Raw genomic sequence first — 26,041 nt, forward strand, 5'->3', positions numbered from 1 at the left:
TCCTGATTGGTAAATGCCTTTTGGCTATATGGCTATGGTCTATGTGAATGTGATGTGCCCAAAAGTATGTCGAATTTTGACAATAAAAAGTGAAAAGAATTTCAATCATTGCATGTCATATTGTACCTAGACTGTGTCTATGGTAAGACTTATTATTAATTGTTCAGTGATGACATAGTAAAATTTAAGGCTTTGTGATATTTTATTATGAGTGATAGCGTGAATATAAACATTTTTACTTATAATATAACAACTGCAACAGCAGATCGCACATATCACAATATTACGATTACATAGCAAATACATGACACGTAGTCAGTTAGAAAAGCTTCTCTTTGGTGCGATAGCTTCCTCTTGTTTCATATCGTTGTTTAGTGTTGAGTGTCAAGTCAGAGACATGCAAACAATGTCATTTCTAACCTTTAGAGCTAAATTTATCTTGTAGCATACAATATATTTCACAGTACGTAAGGCAGTTGAGCCACAATGACAAAATATTTGATCGCCAACACATTCCTTCGTACGGTGCATACATGATGTCATGGCTTGTAGTCACGTTACTATGACGTATCAAACGTTGAGCGCCCGCCATGTTGGTTTGTTAAAAACTTTACACCTGTGAGATCACTACGTACGAGACAAATATCCACAACAAATTTATTTCTCAACTTGCCCACCTTTTACCTTAATCTGTACATTTCGAAAGCACCACATAAAACATAATTTTTATTAAAATGAAATATATGTGCGTTTTGAAAAGTCGCCGTCTTGGATATACCCAGCACACCAATTCGACAGGGGCGGCATGCGGCTTCCCGTGTTATTACTGTTAACAAACTATTGTTAAAGTTAAAATCCTCCCACACCATAAGGTGTATAGGGCGGTGCCCATCCCCGTTTCATAGCCCTGGGCCACACTGTGGTGCAATCACTGCAGCAGGGGGCTAGTCCACTGGCAGTGGAGTGTGTTTAACTTCCATACTGTTTCATAAGTATGTACCATTTTTATAAAGTCTTTGGTATGACTCAATGCCCCTCTTGTCCAGGGGTGTCCTACCCGGGAGTTGAACTCGGGCCTTCTGGTTCCAAGTAATCAGAACCAGATGTGATAAGTAACAGAAGCGCAGACCACTACACCACAGGGACACCCCCAACAACCTATTGGGGTGTACATAAATGTACAAGAAGAAACGACTCATGATCATCGCCCCCTTACTCCTATTGTAAGACAACAAGACGTCACAACCCAAGCGCTGTAATGGCAATGAAACGATTTCTACCATGTTGAAATAAAGTGTTTTGTTCTCTAAGAATCCCACTTTGGGATCGCCAGATGTAAGATTCGAATCCGGGCCTGCCCGTCATACTTAGGAATCCACCACACTTATTGTAAAATCCTTCCGAAGGCCTTCACTCGTGATTTACATCTTACTGTAGTTTCAAAATGCCACTTGTGCAATTCACAGTCACAAGCCGTAGTGATGTCGTATTTGTTGCTTTACTGCCATGCTCTTAAGCAATATCATGGGATATATGACGAAATAGTGGTATATTTTACAAGGGCTTATTTCAGACAACGTTAGCCTGCAGTGAAGCGATAGTACAAAAAGCCATCTACCGAAGCGTGCCTTAGCTTAGGTTTGCGTTAAACGATATATCAAGACTTTCTCTCTATGTTGCATGCGTATATTTAGCAATGCTTAGGAGATTGATGCAAATCAATTGCGGCTATGTAGCCTTGACCAGGCTTTCTTACCATCTTATTAATCATAGAATTCGTCAAAAAGGGGATGCTTGGCAAGGAGAGTCAGTCCTTGGGAAGGTTAAATTTTCCCCATCTAATTGTGCCTGCCAAATGAAATCTAAGCTATGCTGGCCAACCTCCCATGGAAAAGTCATTTTCCCTATAGCCGGCGTAGTTACACATGTTATTGTCTAGAAACTAGTGGCTATGAGTCTAACAGCGTGTTTCCTTGGATGACATGAGCCTGTCGTGCAGAGGTGGGAGGGAGTTCTTGTCCATCTCCGGGATGCGGATGGTGGTCACCACCTGGATGTGGCCATTCTTCTTCCGGTCTACCTCCACAACCGTGTCCAGGTCAGACACGGTGTTAGCCGCTCTTCTCTGCATTTGGAGTGCATGATGAAGAGAGTATTACATTCAGTGGCAGAATAGTCAATGCTGTAGTGCTGGTGTGAATTAAGATTTTACCGTGGGCGTGGTCAAATATCGGCTGACGGAGACCACGTTATTACAGCAGACACGGAATTAAGTTACAGCAGAAGCCAGGGATTAGGACAGTGCAACACGGATGAACCTTTTGGAGAGAAGCAATGGGTCAGCCTCTGCAGCTGGCCTAGGCATTTAGGCAGTAGGCAGATCTATAGAAGAGATCAGTACTTACTAATAGATGTGTCTACAGCTAGCTGTCTACTAGTAGATTCTTGTACTTTTGTCGTAGCTGACCTACCATCGAGGTAGTCAACGGTCATTTTTTTTTGCAAAAACGTATTACTAACACAAGATGCAGCTGTTCAGTTGGTTCCTCTTTCGCAATGTGTATACCTCTAAAACAAATATCTTCGAAGAAATAACACCGTCAAAGTAATTATTGTACCTGCCCATTTCATAGAAAGAATGTTTGTATTAAGGAAACGAAATTGTAGACGACTTACCCTGGTCTTCCAGTTGAGCGGGAACCTCCCCCTGCGGCACATGTGCCACAAACTCTCGCACAGCGCCATGATCACGGACAGCACGAGACCCACCATCATGACGTAGAAGACCCCCGCGAAGTTGTTCAAGCCCAGTGCGCTTGCGCGTTTCTTTGCCGTCATGTTCCTGAGGGAGCACCTGCCTGTGGTCGGCCACCAGCGCTCCTTCAGCTTGTTCATCCTGCCGTTCTCCTGCATCTGTAGAATTCTTTGGACAAAGTATAGCAGTTTATTATGGAGGGAACAACAGGAATGTTACTAGTATTGTCCACATATGGTATTGTGAAAGAGTCACTTCACATCTATAATCTATTATACTCTGAATAAAAGTCTGTACAGACCAATTATGAGAAGACAATCAAAGTTTGCACATCAATCCATTCCAACACTGGTGGCAGCGGTGGAAAAAGCCAAGATACAAGAAGATACAACTGGCACTTGTGATTCAAACGAAATCTTTGTGGACCCAAAAATACTTCTAATGTCACATCTCTTTCACATGTACAGTTGCTCGGTCGGTGGGTATTCCAGTGTTCTCTATCAACATTCTTGTTTCACAAAGGTCTTGCGTCCTATCGCAATTTCATCGCAATGTATACATATGTATCTTGCATAAAATGCCCCTACCCGTATGAAAACGCCTCCCTATACGGAGAGTCCCTCTGTAGCGCAATGCCGTACCCTCTCTCGTAGAAGCTGTTCTCAGCCGTGGTGAGCGAGCAGTCAGGGTCGTTCAGCGCCACGTACTCGATAATGGGCGTGTCCCAGATGAAGGCGTAGTTGCCCTCGCGCACCTTTAAGTTTGTAAACCACAGTAATAGATTGAAAGTCCATCTTTGTTGGTAGAAATAATTCTGCAGCAAAGTTCGACCTGTAACTCTGAACTGAACTCCAACACATAAATATGACCTACCCATCCCAATGTTTCGATTGTCCATGCAACCCCAGTCTTTGTCAAGGTATGAGCAATCTGCCACTTACATCTGTATAACGTGGCGTTTGAAAAATAGTTGAGTTGGACAGTCGAAATTTGGGCACATCCATTGTTTTGTGTTGGAAATAACTGGTCAGTAATGTCGGTTGCAGTATCAACGTTGACTTCGACCTAACATCCACTTCCCCCAGGTTTTCCGTCCTATCAACAGTCATCGTCAGGATTAATGACCCACTACTGAGATCACGTGACCAAGTGGACACGTAACCCAAGTAATTGGTCAGATGGCCATGGAAATCTGTACTGCCCCCCCCCCCACACACACACAACTATTATCTTAACTATTTTAGTACCTTTCTGAAGCCTTCTTCAGCAGTGTCCATGAGAGTGGGCGGGTCCGAGTTCGTCATAAACTTCCACATCTTTTGATAAACCTGAATGTTGTTAAGAAGACTAAATGTCAAACAAGTTTCACTACGAAATCTTGAGATATATTATTGTATGTCCTATAGTTTTTAATCCTCGTGCTTACCTCGATTCTGGAACTTTGGAAGGCAGTTGTGAGGCTGGTGTCACTTACAGTGCCGTAAGGAATGACCGTCTGACTGGACAGGTCGTCCACGGATCTGTAAAAAAAATAGAATAGAACTTTTAGAATGAACAGTTCAGGATCAACGAGCCTGTTAATTCGGCCTCAGGGTTGCCATGAGGTCTGTATTTGTTTGCTGAATAAACCTGTCATCATCATCATCATTATAATAGAATACTGCAATACTAGAATACTTGAATATTTCTTTAGATAAGAAATGTTGGTTAGATACTGCAGACGATGATTGATCCAACCAATTTAAGCTTAATTGCACCAAAGACTTTTCAAAGCAGTCCTACGAATGACTGACCCTCTAGATCAATTAAAAGCACCTGATAGGGTTCTTCTTCCGGGTCACGGTGAGACAAGTGAGATAAGTACTGACCTGATGGGGTTCTCCATCCGGGTCACGGTGAGAAAGGCGGCGAGGTTGGCCGTGTAAGTGGAGATGACCACCAGGCTGAAGAGCCACCAGAAGCCGCTCAGTAGGCGGTGTGACAGACAGCGTGGGCTCCAGTCCCAACCTGCGAAATATGACAAACACCGTCTAGATGAATTTTGGACTAAACATTTCACTTTTGACAAATGCTTCTAATCTTTTACAGGTCATGCTTACAAAGCAGATATTTTGTGAAAAAACGTCAAATGTTAATGGGCGATTCGTAGCGATCTCTGTCCCCTGTGGGAGTCGTCCCGAGTCGTCGAAAATCGCAAAATCGCAAAATTTTCTAAAAATCTCAAGATTGAATTATTTTAAACAATCTCACGATTGTTTGAAAAATCTCAAGATCGTTTTGATAGAATCTCAAGATTGTTTCAAACAGTCTTAAAATCAATTGAAACAATATCAAGATCAATTAAGACAAACTCAAGATTTTGAATGTTCAAATTTCTTCTAAGATTGATGAAAATTATTCTTTTGATCGTTGCCACCGTTTTACCTTGTTTTTCATCATTGTTTTTTTATACCTACATTTTTCTCCCTTTCAACGTGACCCATAATTCTCTTATTCTACATTCATATACAGTCAAACCTGCCCAAGGCGACCACCCGGCGGACCGAGCAAAAACGGTCGCGATGGACAGGTGGTCGCCATGAAGAGGATTCCACTCACATGTTTCCAGGTCGAGGTTTTCAAATACAGTACGTAAATGATGAAAAAATTATGTGAATTTAGACAGCATGACCCTCACCAGGTTCAATTCTCATTGACAGAAAGATCCTACAAAAATTACATTTTCCGTTATCGATGTAATAATTGTATACCGCTACATCGTGTACAAATTTTCGTCATAATTTTGACTACAAAACGATGGTTGCCTCGATGATCTCGCAGCGCCCTCCCACATTCACACGTTACATTGAATAGTCCACACACACACGCACATCATCGAAGTTTTAAGGCCTAAGGCAGATCCCTAGAAAACGCCTGCTGGTCCCAGCCTTTTTTGGGTCGCCGACCGCTGGATGAAAGGGTCCAAACATTTTCGATCTGACAACTAAAGATGAAAACGGAACGCGTTAACGGTGTGATTTCGTCGCGCCGCGCCGCGAAGCTCTGTGCCACCGCATCGAAGGGTAAGTCAGTGCAGCAGAACAATAAAGAAACCAATAAAGGTTTGTGAGATTCATGGAAATAAAAAGAAAATAAGAATTTTGATTTTCACCAATAACTAGAGTATTCGTAAATGTTCATACACAAAATCATCGTGTTTTACAAAGGTCAGCGGTACGCCAAATCCGGGCCGCCCGAAATCCAAGATGGCGTCGGGACCAAGGAACAACATTTCTCGCCTGGTGTTTTGCCCGCCGCGAAGTCATTTTTCGGCGGAATTTAGCAAGATACAGACACATTTTTGTTGAAAATACAAGAAATAGATAGTAATTTCTGTGAAATCTGACTTTTTGACGCCATGCACTACGTATTCGTTTTGAAAATTGAGTTTAAACGGAACTGAGTTCACGTTAAACTATAAGATTACGATAGGCACAACAACATCACAAACATTTGTCTTTACAATGTTTATAGGGGGAACGTTTTATTAAAACACTTCATGGAGGAATCGATGGTATAACATTGCTATTCCATATATTTTTGATTTTATTTTTGTCCTTTAAAGTCTTGAAAACATTTCCGTGAAATCCGACAGCAAAATGATTTGATGTCACCACACGCTTGAAAATTAGGCGACCGCCATGGGCAGGGATTGTGCTCTGTGCGGTCCCAATTCGTGGCGGTCGCGGTCGCGTTGGACGGGTGGTCGCCTTGGGCAGGCAGCTTAATGCTTGTGCCTATGGGGAAAATTTTCGGGACCGAGAAAAAGCGGTCGCCATGGCCAGGTGGTCGCGTTGAAAAGGTGGTCGCCTAGGCAGGTTTGACTGTATCGGGTGAGCATCCCCGTCCCTTGGTGATGACGATGTTGTCTGTGAGTAACTTGAGACATTAACTAATAGCTAGAACAATACCTGCAGTACCTTACCTTGTTGCATGAGGGAGCCTATGATAAACCACAGACTGTCGTTGAGCCCGAACCTTGGCGGACTCTCTCCCTCCTCTGTGATGAGGATGTCGTCCGGGCGGAACTTGTTGAGAAGATAGAGGAACACGCCGACAATCACGACGGACCCGCCGATACAGGCCCAGACCTCCGGTGTGAACGGGCCCATGAAGCCGAACACATTTCGTGTGTTATCCTAGAAGGAGAAACCAATGACCTGAATCAAGATTAAACATAAATGTTCGACTGATCAACTACAGTCTTTGCAAGCAATGTTGTTAAAACCTTTTGGTCACACATAATAAACACCTTCCTTCTTCTATGCTTAGCATAAGGGTAAGGTACAATATAGCACACAATATAGCTATCCGCGGGATTCTTAAAAGTTGTAATGCATATTTCTCCGAAAATGTCCTAGAAAGGGAAGAATTAGTTACTATTACGTATACATGCATATGCTTTAAACCAAAAACCCTGATAATTTAGTAATGCCATTCTGATTCGATCATATGAATGACATCCACTTGGCATCACAAACACATCAGAGTGTGCGAAGAAACAAAGTTGGACTTTCCGGATGGGTTTCCATGTATCTATCCATCCTTGCTTTGAAGGTATCAATACTATTGATCTCGTGTTGCTTCAGATGGCTGTCCCTCTTACGTGCCTACTGCATGGCTTTAGTTGCTGTTTTTATCTCTATTGTGCTTTACGTTGTCCGTTGAAACAATATTAGTTTAAAAGTGCTATAGGGTTAATATTTTGTGTCCAACGTGCTGTAATTTTACTTTTCGTTCCAGTGGTTTCTGTTTTTACATCTCCATGGCTTTGTACTATCCTTTGGCAAGTTGGGCAGACCTAGTGTGCATCCTCAATAGGTTGCTCGCTATAAAATTACCATAAGGCAAATGCCATTTTCACAGCAAGCTTCTTGCAGCGCATCCAAAATACACCATTTACTTGATTTGCCAATGACTTCACTATATGAGTTCCCTGTTGAGGCACTTGGGTCCCCTCGAGCCCCCCTGCAAACAATATACGTCCATTTTTGTCCAGGACTTTTTCACAAGCATAAGCCTTTTTGATGAACGACGCTATAAACGTACCGTAATTTTCTTTAAGTTGTAACGAAAGTCTGAAGTCCAGATTACGTAAGTAGCCGTTAGTGCCTATAATGTCTTGAAAAAGTAATAGGACAGTACATCTTACGACCATCGAGGTCCGTAAGGCGCCTGGGTTTAAGATATCAGGCCCGTGACAGATATTCAACGGACTGTGGATATTACCTGGTATGCAAATAAAGGCAACAACGAAGGCAATATCCACGGGACGTCTCTAAGGCGCCCTACAAGATGAGGTTAAGATTAAAATCTATTGCGATGTATTTCCGGCTGCAAACTTACGACAACTGCAGGGCATGGATCACTGTAAGTCTCTGATTGTACAAGAAGACGTGATATATGTGTTTGCCAGAATATTGCATGCTACAACATTAAAGCCCTCACAACTTAAAATGAGTAGTGATTCTCAAGGCCAACGAAATATGTTTTATCCAGTTTCCATACAGATGAAGCAGGCATTAGAATGATAAATCAAAGTATATTTAGCTTATCACTGGGCTACGAAAAACGCTTATGTTATGAAAGAAACATTCATTGACTACCTGTTGCTTGTTCGGTTTCAAAGGAACTACTACCATGACTGGGCACAGTGATATCGGTGTCAAGTAATAAACTAAAATGTATCATATCAATTGTACTTTATAGACGATATATGCCACTGTTTTCTGCGTCCATGTAACCATATAACACACTACTAAGTGTTAAAGGTTATCCTAGGTAACTTGTCATTGCCTGAGTTTGCATTGATGGTAAGATAGACCCATGGACATAAATGGCACAGAGTAGCGAAGTGTATCGATCGAAGATGAAGAAACAGAGGTAGATGTAATGCTCTCTTTACGCCGCCAAGCTTAGTGATGTATGTGTTTTACTGTGTGCCAAAGCGCTTCTGCAACACTAATCAACCTTTCCGTCCGTTATTGTGTAAAATGATGGTGTAGTTTATCAGTTGTTCCGGTTCAGTGCATGTTCATATAGGCGAGGGTTGTGTCAGACTGAAATATTTGATGGTCTATCTAAGTGAGGTGGTCAGGAGAACAAAGTTTTGGCGAGCTTTAGCTCGTCCAGCTCCGTCTTTGATATAATATGGTATTTTATCTGCGGTGCAGACCGCTGTAGTTGAAGGTCAAGATAGTTTTTTCTAATGTATCATCTACTGATGCGTGTGCTTTCAATTTTACAGTATGACCGGTCGACCCTTTCTCCCTGCAAAAGCAGATACAGTCAAAAACACTACCCCTTCCAAGTGTATGTAAAAGGTCGAATACGAACACCTTTAGCATTCCTCTACTTGCTTCTGAATCAGTCTAGTCTATTATTTCTTCGCTGATAGAAATAAGGTGGGGAACTTTCATTGTGAATTAACGTTGTTTTGGACACAAAAAAAACAAAATCTTCTCTTTGGCTAAAAATTACCAATGTTTAATTTTTGTTGTGTTATCAAGGAAGGTACGTGTAAGACAAAGTTATTCGACAACATAGATGAGCTTTCAATTAATGAATCTAATCTTCAAGCACACTAAAGTATACATAAAGGTTGCATTTTTCATGAACGTTTTCATTTTATTTTTAGATGCATTATACGAATGCTTTACGTTTAAAAGTTTGCGTATACGTAACGATCAGGTTTCGTGCAGTTCCTGATACTAACCTTTGGTTTCTTCATCAGTATCCCAAAGGACTGGTCCATATACCGTTTGGGGAAGTCCACTACCTTTTCCCGCTCTTTGGTGATGGTCATGGCTGCGATGGCTACATCGGCTTGCTACACGGAAACAAATGTATAATATGATGGTAGTGAAAATGTAAGTTATTTGGAACCAATTAAGCTCACTAAAGAGCTATTCTGTCACGATCAGCTGCAGTGAAGACTAGCTCTTCAGGTTCATTTTATTGGGTAAATTCTCCAAGCTCTTTTCGACAAATAAATATATACAATGAAAAGTGGAACAAAGCTTAATGTTCCGTCATTAAGACTGCAACCCTTTCCAGTGGCGTGCATGTCGGGTGGGCGACACAGTCGGGATTCGAACTCACAATCTCTTGATCAAGGCGCTAACCACTAGACTTCGTACGCTGCTAAGACATAGTAAGATATATGGTACCCAGATACGAGGTCAAAAATTGGTCATAAATCTTTACTAAAACCGTGTACGTGAATAATGACAGAAACTATGTATTAAGACGTTCTGAATGGTAGAAATTGTTCAGGGTTCGCAGCTACAACCTTGATAAGGTTGCTATGTATTGAATTTTTGAATTGGCGGCATTCTTTATGTGCTTGCTTCATGTTTTTCAACAACGAAGTCACACACAATCACTCATCCACACTTACAAAGAGACTCGGCTATTTAAAAGCTTATTCTAAGTTTTCAAGGCTTTCTTAACTTTCGGTATGTTTTCTTTCACCTTATTAGTCATTACTGATTTGATCATATGGATGACATCCTCTGGGAACCCCAAAACCAATACGAGCGTGCGTTGCTTTCATTATGAAATACAAGTGGTCAGGAAGTTAAGCAAACGACTGAACACACTGAACATACCAAACAATAGATTATTTTTTCTTCTTCTTTGATGTCTTCTTTGAATTTTTTGAATTCGTATTCGTTTTCCGATTTTGTTTCAATCTGATCTATGGCAACTTGTACCTACATGACAGTTGAACTATTGCTAATATCTGACAATTCTGAGGACCTCATCAACTTTATGAATCTTATCAATCTTACTATGTATGCTAGTAGTCTCGAACAGTATGCTGATAGAAGTATATACTGCGTCAGGAATGTATAACATTGCCCGTTTTTGCATAGAGCTGTGTATAAATTGGCCTACATCGGTAAATGTATGAACAGGGTATAATCATATTATCATCGTATTGCATATGATTAAAAACGACGCCATTTTGACCTTGTTCACCACGTCCCCGATCATGCCGTTCCATGTCCCATCAGGCCTCGGGGCACCGTACTTCTTGTCGGCCACGCCGTACACCACGAAGCTGAAGTTCAAGGTCTTGGACAACTCCTTGATGACGTCAATGGAGAAGCCGTCGTACCCAACTCCGCTTGGATGGTTTTGCTCGAACACGAAAGGTATGTCCTGGGGAGATTCAAAAGGTTTAGAATACAAAGGTAGCCCAATTTTAGCCTCCGTTGCAGGCTCTGAAGCGGCTTTTTTGGGGGCTAAATGATACACTTTTTGCAGCCGGCCCGTAACTATCAGCCACCCCGTAACTATCACCTATCACGGGGTGTCTGATAGTTACGGACTGGCTGCAAAAAGTGTATTATCTAGCCCCCCAAAAAACGCTTCAGAGCCTGCAACGGAGGCTAGCCCAATTGCGTTTTTGAGGCCGTAGGGACAGTGGGTTGTTATCCACTGTGTCAAGGGCATGGTGTTGGAAGGAGAACATCCATCTCCTTCCACCTCCCCAACCGAAGTTGCGCCACACGACACCACTACAAACGTACTGTAGCATTGCTTGAAATAAGGACTCTTCACTACCTAACAGTTTTACCTACATATCTTCATTCGTTCAACCATTATTGTATTCATTTATGATGTTTGGCCGCTATATAGAAAGTGGAACACTTCTGCTTAGTTAATTCTTCAAATCTGTACCATAGTTAGGTTATGTCCGCCTTGATATTCACCTTAATGTGCTTTATATTGTTTTTGTCAAGACAAGTACCATTCATATGTGCAGACACATCTGTCTATAATGACCAGTCAATGGACTTGCTCACAGTAGGCAGCCACTATAGACAGGATTCTTAATGCTTGGGTCAATGGAAAAATAATCAAAGGGACGAATGTGAACAGAATGACCAAAATGGTTCTTATCCAGATGTGGTCGCTAGCACAGCTGGTTTGACTGTAATTTGAAATACAAATACTTTAAATGTTACGGGGTATTTCTATTTACTCTTACTATGTAAACTGTGAAATATGCCAAACGGACAAATGTACATTATAACAACGAAACGCTTTTAGTTTCATGGGTCCCTCTTCTAATTTCCATTGGGTGGTGAGTTCAGTGGACTTTCAAGTGGCATCGAATATTTAAGTTGTATGTAACTTGAGTCCGCCGCCACTCTGTCTTGTTCCTTTTGCATGTTTGCTGTTTTGTAAATAAAGCAATACAGTTACAGATGCCCTGATGTCGGAGTGTCTTCAGACAGAAGACCATGCTAGTTTTCATAGTTATTGCATATCAGCGCAGCAGGCTGATTAATGTTGCGTTGAGCCCTGTCAGCCATTCAGTACCCGCATTCCCACACATGCAGCGTTTTTACCAGTATGATTAACCATGTGTCGGTCCAAAGCACATCTTTATGCAGCAGGATAGTCGCACTGGTCCCATTTCAATGGTTTCTCACCTGTATGTTTTTCTCATATGTATGGTGAGGCTAGACCTGTTGGCTGTCCGATATGTAGCGAAGATATTGATTAATCTAATTGTGTGCTTTATGTGTCCCTGAAGTGACGAATTTAGGTCAGCACTCAGTGTGGAACTTCGTTCACTGTGCGATGTTATCTTATCAGTCAGCCGCAGAGGGATTCTCAAAACGGCGCACAGCGGGTCACCGTCGTTTCGGACGGATTGAATGGAACGTTAAATACTGGATACATTCGATTATGGGCTACAAATGAAGTGTACTTTTGGTGGAAGGTAAAAGTATGTAAAGGTAGTCCCATAACTTTTTTGAGGCCGAAGGGGCAGTGGGGTGTTATCCACTGTGTTTAGGGCACGGAAGACAGACCCCATCCCTCTTCCTTTTACCTCCCCAACTGAAGTCAGGTATCCATTTTTACACCTAGGTGGAGTGGGATACGTCCTGTAGAGTGCCTTTCCCAAGAGCACAACATCGGTGGCATGTCAGAGGATTCAAACCCAGGACCTCTGGGTTCTTGGACAAACACCCTCACCGCTTCCCAGCTTTTGTGTGTCAGTGAGGTTCCCTGAGATCTCATACCAACAGTTGTATTTGGTTACATTTCACCTCACTCCATCCCATTTGTAGGCCTGAATAGAGTGGGGAAAGTCGTGTAAAGTGCATTTCCCAAGGACAAAACATTGGTGGCATGTCAGATGATCCAAACCCAAAACTGGGTTCTGGGCCAAACACCATTTTTGGGAGCCAGTGAGGTTACATGTGATCTCACACCAGCAGGAGTTGTGTTTCCCTACCTCTACGTAGCAAACGTACTGTAATACAGTAACAACCCGAAGCTTGACCCCCTGTATGTCCGGCCAGTCCAGCCGCTGGGTCATGTTCAGACCAGCGTTATTTTGGGTGAAGTTATGTGCGACCTCATCAGTACGGGTTGTGTTTGCTTACCTCCACTGTAACGACCCGGAGCTTGACCCCCTGTATGTCCGGCCAGTCCATCCGCTGGGTCATGTTCAGACCAGCGTTATTTGGGTGAAGTTACGTGAGACCTCACCAGTAGGAGTTGTGTTTGCTTACCTCCACTGTAACGACCCGGAGCTTGACCCCCTGTATGTCCGGCCAGTCCAGCCGCTGGGTCATGTTGAGACCGGCTCGTTCACTCCATGTGCCGGTCTTGTCAGGAAAACAGAAAGGAAACATCCTTGAATAATTTCATCAGGTTGGTGAATGGCTTAGCAAGGTTCATTTCTTCACAACCGAGTATTTAGACGAGCCGACGTTTCGACGACTGTCTGTCATCTTCATTCGGGCAATGCTGACTAGTTCACGGTGCACTGAAGCTAGGTGTTACTGCTAACAATGCAGTCCCAAACGTAAAATATTGTTACATTAAAAGATACTGTTGAGCAACAACTGTTAGATGACGCAGTTCAAAATGTAAAGTATTCTTACATTAATAGATTCTGTTAAGCAGCCACGTATGAAATTGTCACCCTATGGATGATCAGACACGAAAACATTTTCGGGAGGGAAAACTGCTGTTGACCTACCGGGGTAAACTGGACTGTCTTGTTCACGGTCTTCAGCGATAGAAACTCGTACTCCACACGGCTGTTGTGACCAGACGGACCGAAGGCAACGCCTCCAAGAGACCCCTTCCATGTTCTCTGAAAAAAAAAAAAAAAACGGCAATCAGAGATGGCAGACTTCACCCCCTACACATAGGTCAAATAAACACAAACCGGCAGACACGCAAAAATGATATTTCACTCCCCTCTGGGTTAAATAAAAGTTCAAGGAAGCGATGTCCAACTTTGCGCTGTGGACCCCAGCACATGGTAAAAGGAAGCCACTAAAACCATGACCGTAGCATGTCCAGAACACGAGATATCAAAACCTGAAGTTCCACTGCAGTACCTTAACAAAGCCGCAAGGGGGGGGCAAAATCCAATCATTTTGAGGACTCATGAGCTATCCACATACTACATATCAATACAATCTTTCTCGGCATTCTCAAGTTATCGTGCGGACAGACATATCATGGTCCTCACAAACACACAGCTAGTCACTAACAGTACCTCCGTTGCACGGAGGTAAATATTAGATCATCCCACCTGTTTAAGAGTGGACATGATGACTTCCCCATGTTTCCCCGGTTCTGAAGACGTCCCGTTCTCGTCACAGCGGACCCCCTTCTTGGCACTGTGTTTGTCGGCGACAACGCGCTGCCTGACGGCCTGCGCCAGGAACCGGACCGCGTCGAACGTGTAGAACAGGTCAGCCTGGAGGAGCGGGGTGGGGGGTGAAGAAGAGAGAAAAGTGAAAATGATATCAAAACTGTTTAGCTCACTGAGGAGCTACTCTTCTACCTTTCGAGACAGAGTAGACAGACGCTATATACAGTATTTACAGTTTCATCGTACCGTGGAAATTTATCTAGCTCATTTCGACAAGTACGATGCAAAGTGGACCACAACTGTACATTCCGTCCTTCAGACTGCGACCCTTTAGAGTAGCATGTAGCTAGCCGGGAGACTAGGATTTTGACATTACGGGAGTATCTAAAGATATAATCAAATCTACTTAGAAGCTGTCTCGAAGTATAATATAATATTAGGAGAACAAATACAATGTTGAATACCTTTGAATACGGAATGACAGTCTTTCCGCCATTTTGAATGAAGTCTCGCGTGATTTTGGCCGGGAGAGTCGAGACGAGATCTCGCGCAGCGTCCGAGAGGTCGAAGACGTGCCTGATCGTGGTGATGACCCCACGAACTGTGCCGATGGTGTTCTTTACATCGTCATCCGAAACTTCCTGTCGGGGTAACACATAAACAGCAAATACACATAGAGACAATCTAATTGCGCGACAATTGTAACAGTTACAATGTATGGCAATTTGAACATAAATGGCAGTTGAATTATTAATATTGCAAATATCTTACAATAAAGACAATCTAAATATACATGCTATTAGTCGAGAACATTATGTTTGTGATTGTATGCTGCATCAGGGATGTATAACATTGTCACGTTTTTTCTGTTTATGGACCGAAAATGCACTAAGTAGATTCGACATGACCATTACCGTCCTTTTTGCCTTCCCAATAAAAAAAAAATTGAAGATCAAAGTTTGGCGTTTTTTCTCAATCTATCGATAAAATACGTCATAGTATTTTAACCAGTTATTCGCATAGTTAGATCATTTATGTAAAGCATGTGTATGTGAGAGTAACGGTTAGGATACTGTTCAGCCAAAATCTTCAAAAAAAGAATAAAATCCCAAAATACCGACCTTAATTTTTTTCAGAACCGTAGCTGTGAACACAGACTTTTCTTGCCTTAGCCTAAGACCCATAGATAGTGTGTGAATGCGTAAAGCAGATTGGACCGTTTGAAGTGGCTTAAGATAACCTACTCACCGGGTTCCCGATCAGCCAGTAAGAGCCTTCTCTCACGGGTTCAGACACAAAAGCCTGCAAACACGCACAGCAAGGAAAACTCAGGGATACATTATTAACATGTCATTCCCAATGCTCTATCAACGGATTCAAAAGCAATTAAAAGTCTTAGAATGAGTATCGATTCTTAACAAATAATCGATGACGTGTCTGGCTTCGTTAGCGAGTGTCGAGTTGTCTGGTCTATCTTGATTATATAAAGTAAGTAAAAAGCACATTTGACGAAAGACAGGCTTATGCAAGGGACTGACTAGACAAGGAACTACATTGAAATAATTTGCAAGAAACGGAAAAGAATTTATGAGTAATCATTAACAACTAAGATGCTTCAAGAGCAATGCATGGGGGGGGGGGGGGGGGTCATTCAAGACCTCTGTAACGAAGGTCAATTGATCTACCATTTTAGATACTGTAAATGCAGAAATATTCGCGGTGGTTTTATTTTCGTGGTTTTCGCGGCGACCGTTTCACCGCGAACTTAAAACCACCGCCAACATTATTGTCCAATACTGTAGCAGTATGTGACTATAGCGCTGCCAACTTAAAACCACGGCAAACACTCCATTATCGCCAAAGCGCGAAATAAAAACCACGCGAACTTAAATCCATTTACAGTAAAATGCTACGCTCAGGAAGATAGAATGTTATCGTGTTCACAGACACACGGACAGACACACACACGAACGCTGACGAAAACATTATAACATTTTCGGTGAAGGTACATGTAGAAATCAAGACATCGTATCATGTCCTGTTTTCTCACACCCTAATAACAGACTGAAATATGAAACCAATCCATCCAGCCGTTCTTGAGTTATCTTGTTCACCAACAAACACACAAACGCTGCCTAAATATCAACCTCCATGACATTTCATGGAGGTAGTACTAGTATACTGTAAACTAGTAAGTTCGTGTGGTTTTAGGTTCGCGGTTCGCAGTGGTTTTAAGTTCGCGTTTGAGACAATAGTAGACAAGGAGGTAGGAGGGCACAAAAATTCGCGGTTGTTTTTAGTTCGCGGCGAAGAGCTTACCGTGAAAACCGCGAACATAAAACCATGGTGAACATTTCTGCATTTACAGATTATATATCATAGTCTGACCTGTGCCAGAAGCTGCATGGTGTTAGGTACGTCACACAGGATGAGCACGTTGTTGAGTTTGACCCCATCTCCTTCTATCCTGGACAGGATCCGGTAGATGTTGCTGTCGTAGTCTGTCCTGGGAACGGGAGGGACTCTGAAGATAGTCATCGCCATCTTGTTCTCAGGACTCGTCCCCAGAATGGTCTGGATCCTGTTGAAGTCTGGACAAAATGGAAACCATTGTCAAGGTCAGAGTGAGTTTATGAATCGGTAATTAGAAACTTGGTTGTCTTAGTCCAATTTAGCTTTTAATTTTTCAATATAGGTGAATATTCCATTTTTTTGAAGTCTTCTTTTTACCATTTGTCCTCCGTCTTTTCTTTCTAAACGATTGAGGCCAATGACATGGACCAGAGAGCTGTGGTTACAGGAGGTGTTTGCCAGTGGTGTTCGATTCGATTTTGTAGCAAGTGGCAGGACAGAGCTGGTGTGGCAGATCACTATACATGTGAATCTGCTGTAGTATATAAGAGCATTAGTTTGTGAAACTTGACCATGTGAAGGTGAACACTATCTACATGCTTGCAAATGTTCCCTTTCTAGCGTCATTTCGTTTAACTTAATTGACTTTTATGACTGATGTATCATGAGTGTTTCCCATTGATTATGAAAATATGGTCGTGATTTGCATAACTATAGATTCTTCTTGCTTGCAACCAATAGTACTATTTTGAATGAGGTATATTCTTTGACGTTTTACAAGCTGTTCTGTCAAGATAGTGACTTTTATGTGTTAATCGAAGCAATTGGGCAGATACAATATGCCAAGTGTCTTTTTTCCGTGGGTTTAATGGCATTTAAGAATCATGTGCATTTAATGCATAACACTAACTAACAATATCAAAATCTTACATATTGACTCCGAGGGAAATAACTACGCAGATAGCAAATCTAGATCGATGCAAACGAAGTTAAGAATTTTAATCTAATCTTCCATATGTTTTGCCGTAACATAGGTCACTCGAACGGTACAAACTCAATCAATTCAAAGTACTTACGTTCGCCACAATTAACAGAGTTGTGTGTTTGACATATAGTCACACACGTTGCCAAAAGGCAGAACAACATTCATAGGATTAGCGAATGTATAAATTAGAGGGTTGTTCTTCTTTACAAAATATTTCACTTGCTTGCGTAATAGGTGATCTGTGATGGGGTGCACAATTAATTACTTTTTAAATAAAAGCATAATTAGGATCCCGAGGGACGTATTGTGGTACCGTAAGTGAAAGGGTCAACTTATAAGCATTCTTTCGTCCCTCGTGTATGCTTCATGGCTTATGCAGACATTCTCTAATGCTATTTTCTTTGCAATTTCGCCAAATGAAGACCCGGACGGCCGGGGTAAAGGGTTGATTGGAACATTTGAATAAACCATACAGTACTTTTCAGTATTTTACTTTTTTGGAGTAGCGTGTTTTCACCATGTCGGCGAGGCAGACAAGTGCTGGTGTTCCTATTTGCATTCCAATGGAGCGTAGCTCAAGCGTACAACATTTTCTATTTTCTATCGGCAGATCTTTACGCATTCTTTCTGTATTCTATTATTTCAGCTGTAGAGATTCAATGGTGGTTAATCAAGAGGGTAAATCATTTAATTCAAGAAAACGCTTTAGCTACTAGACATTTAAAATGCAAATATGGACACCAATATGGCGGTGTACACTGTGAAGTCGACCCACGAAATTTCGAAAAAGTTCTATCAATTTTTACGTTTATAACAACGGTACGCCAAAATACCAAGCTCTATTCGTGAACCGATGCAAGTTACCTAAATGCTCGAAAATTTGTCTAAAACGTTGTAGAATGTTTAAGTGTACGCAATATTTACCGCTCCATGCCAAGGGTACCTCCACTTTGATTTGTGAGTAACCTTTTGCTTTGTTGTGATAATGCATCTGCGCTATAAAGTGTAATCATCTGTTTTTCTTTATAATTCTTATTCTAAATGTTTCTTTCGCCATATATGGGCTTGTTTCTTTCCCACGCCATTTGACATTTGCGGTTGCTTTCATTTTACGACTACTGACATTTTGCGGTACAAGTCATTTTATATACCGCTGCTAATCAGTTTTCTAAAAAGCTCACCATTATAACAAAGCCGATCTGTCAAAGGTAATTTCATATATTGGGGATGAAGCCTTGTCCTATTGTAAAAGGCATGATTGATTTGATTTGAATTTTTCGACTGTAAAAAAAGTACAGCCAGGGCTACCCAACTAGCCGAAGGCTATTACAAAGAGTTCGCCCTCGGAAGAGTATTCAAAGTTCAATACAAACTTGCATAAAGCACGTCAAACACACACATAGGGGCGTACACAAAACAAAGTTAAAGATACATAGCAGAAACAAAATTAACAAATACCATTGCAAAACTGAAGCGCATATGAAAAAAAAATGCACGAGACTAAAGCTATATATAAAATCGTTAACAAAATGCATAATTCTTAAATCAAGTCACGTGTATTGACCAACCGGATCCTCGAGGACTTCTCAGAGGTTTGGTGAGTCATGCTCTTGTGTTTGAAAATAATTTAACTTTCCCACAGTGACAGTGCCGCATACCAACGCTGATTAACTTTCATACCAGGGTGTTCAGTTGGTGAAGAAATCATAGATAAGATGTCGAAACACGTACTGTCTGTTCCGACTGATAAAGAGCTCGCGCGATAACAATTATCAATTATCATGTTTTATGATTGTGTAGTACATTGATATACTGTAGCCCCTAAGGAAACGACTCCTGCCGATTATCTAATGATTCAAAGGCTTATCATTTCTTAACATGGACCAAGATAGAATCTATACTGACCCAGACGCAGTTTTGGCCCACAAAACTACCTTAAAGTAGCCTTGACTGCATGCAAAGTGGGATAAAAGTCTACTAGACTAGTCTAGTTGCAATCACATGGACATTATAGACCAATACCTCGCTTTGAGTTAAATTGATAAAAACTTTTGAAGATGTAAAATGCTAATACTTTTGAAAGTTTGACATAATGTAGTAAAGTATGTGTATTTACGGTATTACATTACATTTTCAGAACATCACCTACTTTCTTTGGTTTGAACTTAAAGTGATATCCTTTGCGCAGCACAAAATTTTATCAACTTCGCCTGACTAAGTATCTATAGACCATAGCGTGAGTGGTATTTGGTTGTAGGAACGGAATGCTTACCCTATATCCAATAAAAGCATTACTTTCAAATCGGAAAGTGCTTTTAGACTCCTGCTAGATATTGAGGAACAATAGGGTCATTTTATAATTCTTATTTGATTGTTATAGTAGTATACATTAGCTATTGTAGATGTAATAAGATATCACATTCTTATACATGTACCGCTGTACTTGTACTTCTACTTTATTACCATGACCTGTACTAAACGTGTAAGAGCATCAACGTACAACAAAGGTCATACATTCATTCATTCAGTTATTCAATAATCGTTCATTTTACAATTATTGTATTCACTTACTGGTGTCTTTGTCGTAGAATATCACGATCTGCTCCCACTTGCTGTCGGTCATATATGCCGCGAGGGCAAGGTCAACGTGCGTGGGGTCAGGGGTCACGCTGAGAAGGAACTCTCCAAGGTCAACATCCGGGCATGTGTTGGTCGTTAGATGGGGAATCCGAAGCTCACTTGTCAGTGACGTCAGCGTGGCCGTGTCTTGACAGGTCACGTGACTCAATATGGCAACAACGTCACTCTGTAGCATCTGGCACACTGGAAAAGGACAAGACATGATGATAAGTGGTAAAGGGTAAAGGTTATCACATAGCCCTTCTCAGACCACCGGGATAGTCTAACAAGGATTGCCAGTATAGCATTTTAGGACTACCAGGAATCGAACACATGACCTCTTGATGACGTGTGATGAATGTTAGCTTGGTCGGCCATCCCGTATGTGAACCGTATGTACATGTGTCTACTTGATTCCATCTTCAAGTTAACTACCAGTATTATTCAATTACTTTTTATCATTTCCAAAAGAGGGTGCCCAACTAGGAAATGGCTTTTGCTAATGGGTAGCCCTTGGAGCGGTAACAATACACACATTGCAACCATCAGCATGCTAATGGAAATCTCGTATACTAGAGAGCAAGACGGACAATTAAAGCTTTCCAGGGCGTGGACCCCCTTCCCCTACTTAATACCATGAATGGTAATAGATGATGAACATTGCCTGTAGGTTTAATGTTACGCATCTATCCCTGCTGTCACGGCTTTAGTTGAGCTTAACTTGACACTCTTAAAATGCATTGTAAAAGTAACTTTATACTGGTCTCATTTTGTTATCAAAAAGAAGAAAAAAATCCAGAAGAATCTAAACCTAAGAGGAAAATGATAACTTGAGATGTGAAAGCTTCATGATGTTATAAAGAAGCAAGTTGGCGTCATTTTAGCCAGAAGGTGGTTTACACAAGACGAATACACTGATAAAACCAAGGGATTTCATCTTCTGAATCATTAATGGCAAAATGTTGCATTCAGAGCTCTCCGGGTGTCCCAGTCGCCACATTATAGTCTACCCCGGGCTTCTTTATCTAATCTCCTGGTGTTGTTAAGGTGTTTACTCGGGGTATGTTATGCGTAGGAGTTCATCTCCCTCAGGACTTGGACGTATGGAAGGATTAGCTTGGTCAGGCATGGGATGTGTTTACATCTCTAGTGCCCATCACGCCAACGATTCGTTTCTACGCAAGGTAACAGTTACGAATTGATATGCAATGCAGTGAGAACATATTTTTGATAGTCCAATAGTAAACAACAATAAGACAAAGTCAAGACAAGGTAAGTCATGTTGTTTCAGTACACGGGCTCACGGGCTCACGATAGTGGCAGAGCAGGTTACGATAACTCAACATGTTTATTTATTCATAGATAGAAAATAAAGCAGCATAACTTGTGTTCTACTTGTCTAGCTGACGTCATAAACTTAAAAAAAGTAGAATTGAAATTAACTAAAATGAGAAAAATGTCTTCATTAGACATGACGAAATCATAGATTATATGAATATAGTGCTCATTAGTTTCAGTTGTTTTAATTTCTTCTTCAAAAGACTCTGCATATATATTATAATGATATAGATATAGATATCAGAGATTACGTCCCAGGACAACAGATGTATGAAACCTCATACCTGGTCAATCAATAGAATTCCAAAAGTTTCCAGACCCCCACAAGACTCAAATGATATACAATCTGGACTATAATGTTATGGATGACAACACCCTTTTGTGTGCCATTATGTCCATAAAAACGTTTTACATACGAGAAATGACCTTTCCTAACGTACGTTATATTACATTTGAATAGAAGATTTAAGGTATAACTGTATATCTCATCTTACTTGGAAATCAATTGATTTTAAGTACGGTTTATATTAAATATCTAGTACATAGCGTGACACTACAACTCAAGCACTGTTATGACACATGTATGCTCAATAACCATCCATTAAAACAATTAATTTATTCAGAACCACGCTATATTGTGAACGCAGTTGATAGATGTTAAATCAAGGACATTATATATTATATATTTATATTCTATCTAATGTCCTTGGTTAAATCACCATAACGAACGAATTCTTACCTCACTCATTATGTTTATTAAGATACCCTTTAGCCTGAGTCTAGTTTTCAAGGGTTCAATAAAAAATGCATATGGACATACAAACATACAGAATATAGGATTAAAATAAACAAATATAAGAAATACAATAAATAAACTATTAAATTAACTCAGGAACAAACGATGGATTTCTGCTGTAAAGCTAGATGGGCTGAATAGTGATTTAAAGTTCCTGGAAAGCTGTTTCAAAAACTGATGTCACCCCCATCTTTCACAGTTGATACCTGTACCCCTGGTGCATATATACAACTATGTAGTTAAAAATTTATGATAAGCCTTAAGGCTGACAGCTCTGGGCCCCTTGATACATATATTGTAGTACATGTGGGAGGTTTTATGAATGGGATAGCTGCTTCAGGCGTAGGGAAGCGCCGCTTTGGGGAGAATTGCTACAAAATTTCAATCAAATAATTTTATGAAGTCTCGTGTGACTTTCTCTCCAGATCCCCCGACCAAGGTCTGACCTAAATTCCTTTCTCTGATTTGACCTGCTTAAGATTTTCTAATGAACATTTGATCAATTTCTTCAATGGCATCAAAATGTCCATCATATGGCGTTATTGCCACACTTAACATGGAATTCCAATTTATTGGTGATAAATGAAATGTTTATAGTTAACAGTCTGTACATGTTCAAAATTAAAGCATCAAAGTTATTTTACTGTCAATACTAGTCGTATGAGCCATGTACACGATGATCTTAGATGTATAGAAATAGATTGAAATAATAGCATTTAATATATAAAATTTTTGGAAGTTAGGTTGGTATCAAATATTTGTCTATTGTTTTCATCATTGTATCACTACATCAATTATAATCCATTTGAAAGAACGCTGTGTTCTCATTAGATTGGTTATATAATAACATAATTTGATATTGATTATCATTCATACGATAATATCTACACTGTTCTTAGGGCAGAGTAGCGACTAGATACTAGAAATTGTGGCAAAGAAAACAATTTCCCTCTATACTACATGATATCGCTTTAGTCATTTATAAAAAGGAACAAAGGTAGACAATGTAGCAACATGAATATATGTTCATCCGCCGGTTTTTGTAGTATAAACAAAGTTGTTATCTTTATTTGAGTTAATGCAGACAAAACGTCATATATATTTCAATTATTTTTAAATGCATATGGCACATGTCTTACTTTTTGTGCATCTGACGTCGAAAAATGACTCGCTCTGTTCCCTTCGGACACTATTATAATTTGAGCCATATCGTTATCTTTGGAAGACCATCCCGTTAACGGGATGTGATTCACACCAGCGGGGACAAGACCAATATCTCTTACAGACTGTTATGTAGTACCTTTATTGGGTGTTATCTATATGGCCTTTATACATGTACGATCTGGAATATCCTGGACCCCTCAAGGGAAAATGGGACGGATGTAATAACTAGCTATACTTTCCCTGTTATTGCTTCATACATTTGCATCACTTTTATGGACTGGTGACAACATTTGTCATCAATTCATAAGGTTGCTAGTTTCCCTGTATTTTCATCTTGAAAGTGTATCTTACATGCTTGAATCTTGGTATATATAGGATATAACACAGATAGGAAATATGAACAGTAGATAGTGATGCTTTGTAAGAATAACTATCGCGATTTAGTTTTGTCAATATTATTCATTAACAAATATCTTAGGTACAAGTAATGTTATTCTTGCTGGCCCGGTTAAATCCACGCATATTACAAAGAAGCATCAAGTCGACCTAGTTGACATTATGCTCCCTTCATGTTTCAATTCAGGCAAGGGCCGACATCTCTTTAATCAACAATGCTTGATTAGGTTTGCAACCAGTCCTGAATCCGAACTCAATCCTTCCTTTGACTAAATGTTTATTCACAACAGAACTTTTGAATTAACTAAAACAAAAGTGCGTAGAAGTACTCATGATGTCTGCGGTGTTGGTTGAGGTGTTTGATACCCTCTCTGACTACCGATATGCCAACTCTCTGACAACTGCTTTTTAAGTATCTTGAATAATAGGTGCGAGGATGATAACCCCCTTTCCAAATGGCCCCTTTTCTAACGAAAATAGAGAATAACCTTGAAAGGCTGCAGCGTACGGCCCCATGTTACCCAGGTAGGTGACCTTGGTCTCTATGGTGGTCTGAGACGGCTCGAACAACAGCCGCTTCCTGTTGACGTCATGAACCCCTGCTTGGAACGCCACCTCCTCGTCTGTGCCTGGGGCGTCAAAGATGGCTCCTGAAAAACATAAAGAAGATTATCAACAATGATATATGTTGATAGAGTTATTAGGACTCAAATGACTGTGTATCACTGCTATATTGTATCTGACCCTTACCTCTTCCCTCATGACCTCAATGAAAAGTGGCTGCGTGCTGATTTGAGCTTATCATGAATAAACAAAGGTTCAAGCAAATAAACAAACAATCAATAGATATGTCATTACATGTCAGACATTCTCTACTGTGAAAACGTATTCTCTTTCCAATCTCTGGAGCCAGAGAGATAAAAATGAGCCAGAGAGATAAAAATGAGGCCCACTAGAAAGACATACAAAAGCGACAAAAATGTGTAAAAGCCGTGGCCCAACATCTGTTAGGACATTCATATCACATTACGTATTGCCATACACGCCCGTGAACTCGTCACGACCAGATGATGATTCTTATCTATCATAAAGTTGAAGGAAAAGAAGCTTAGAATAACTTTAATGAAAATATTAAGCATAATGTTGACTTCTGGAAAATGCTAGTAAATTGCTATTCAGAAGACCTCAGATGCTAAAAAAATAAGCATTTAGCTCTACATGCTACATAATACATACAGTATGTCCAGTAAATGATCGCAGACATGACAGGAATCAGAAGCAGAGTTATACTCCTAGTCTTCACCCAATGCCCTGACATTTTTCAATCATTTCGTTGCTCTAAACGGTTTTTATTCTTCCTTGAATGAAATCTTAACACGATATTCCGTTGTCTTGGGTACAAGATGTTTACGCCTGGGGTAGCATGTTGAAAGTCGTTTGAACAAAGGACAAAAAACTAAAAACATCACATAGAAATCAAATCAGGAAGCTCTGGGAGGATCTAGGCGATTTTATCATCACTACCGACGTCTTGGTCTCTTTCATGGCGCAATAGACGTCAATACTTCAGATATGGACAACATAATTCAATTTATGGATCTATTGAACCAAACTCTAGAGAGACATATAGCTTACCTACTTGCGCTAAAGACGGCATGTTCTGGTAGAAGCTGGTCGGGGTCTCAAAAGATTTACCTACCGATCAAATGCATTGGAAACGTTCGTTTTGTTGCCGAAACGTGATACTGCCAACCTAACATTAATGATAGGTCAGATGGGTTTAAAAAACTTGACAACCGTTTTTTTCTTTCTCTTACTATAATGTCAATAATTTTCAGTGCATACCCTTGAATGTGTTTGTGTGCGGGGGGGGGGGCATGTGGTGTGTAGTTTCTTGGGATATATATATTCTCGCTTCATTACTCGTTTGATCACCCGTACATGTCGGGTAAGCTATTT

The 26,041-nt window shown here is 40.7% G+C and overlaps 2 protein-coding genes across 3 annotated transcripts in view; one reads left to right on the plus strand and one right to left on the minus strand.

Annotated features, from left to right (window-relative positions):
- Nucleotides 1–26,041, plus strand: part of LOC136424209 (rhodopsin, GQ-coupled-like) — a 70,513-nt gene that overhangs the window by 12,818 nt on the left and 31,654 nt on the right. The window contains exon 2 of one of the 2 annotated variants that reach the window (XM_066412729.1): nt 16,908–17,050. The exons of the other annotated variant lie outside the window; for it this stretch is intronic. The gene's annotated coding sequence lies outside the window, so the exon portion shown is untranslated. The remainder of the gene's footprint in view (nt 1–16,907; nt 17,051–26,041) is intronic. 2 annotated transcript variants of the gene reach the window in all.
- On the minus strand, nt 208–25,739 carry LOC136424708 (glutamate receptor ionotropic, delta-2-like). The gene is made up of 17 exons (XM_066413332.1): nt 25,718–25,739; nt 24,571–24,732; nt 20,341–20,592; nt 16,821–17,023; nt 15,681–15,734; nt 14,897–15,073; nt 14,370–14,537; nt 13,806–13,922; nt 13,333–13,428; nt 10,769–10,960; nt 9,510–9,623; nt 6,720–6,933; nt 4,624–4,762; nt 3,826–3,850; nt 3,343–3,509; nt 2,677–2,923; nt 208–2,125 (listed from the first exon to the last, which is right to left on the minus strand). Exons 1-17 carry the CDS (start codon nt 25,737–25,739, stop codon nt 1,958–1,960), a joined length of 2,517 nt encoding a protein of 838 aa, XP_066269429.1. The 3' UTR covers nt 208–1,957.

This window comes from Branchiostoma lanceolatum, chromosome 18 (assembly GCF_035083965.1).
Source record: "Branchiostoma lanceolatum isolate klBraLanc5 chromosome 18, klBraLanc5.hap2, whole genome shotgun sequence".
Lineage (NCBI taxonomy): Eukaryota > Metazoa > Chordata > Leptocardii > Amphioxiformes > Branchiostomatidae > Branchiostoma > Branchiostoma lanceolatum.

What these genes read in the sequence shown, in the direction of transcription:
- LOC136424708 (XM_066413332.1), bottom strand. Translation starts at nt 25,739, where the DNA reads ATGCCGTCTTTAGCGCAAGTAG. An exon ending in GCCGTCTTTAGCGCAAGTAG is followed by an intron (nt 24,733 to 25,717) that starts GTAAGCTATATG and finishes TATGTTTTTCAG; the next exon opens with GAGCCATCTTTGACGCCCCA. An exon ending in TCGGGGACGTGGTGAACAAG is followed by an intron (nt 9,624 to 10,768) that starts GTCAAAATGGCG and finishes GTTTCCGTGTAG; the next exon opens with CAAGCCGATGTAGCCATCGC.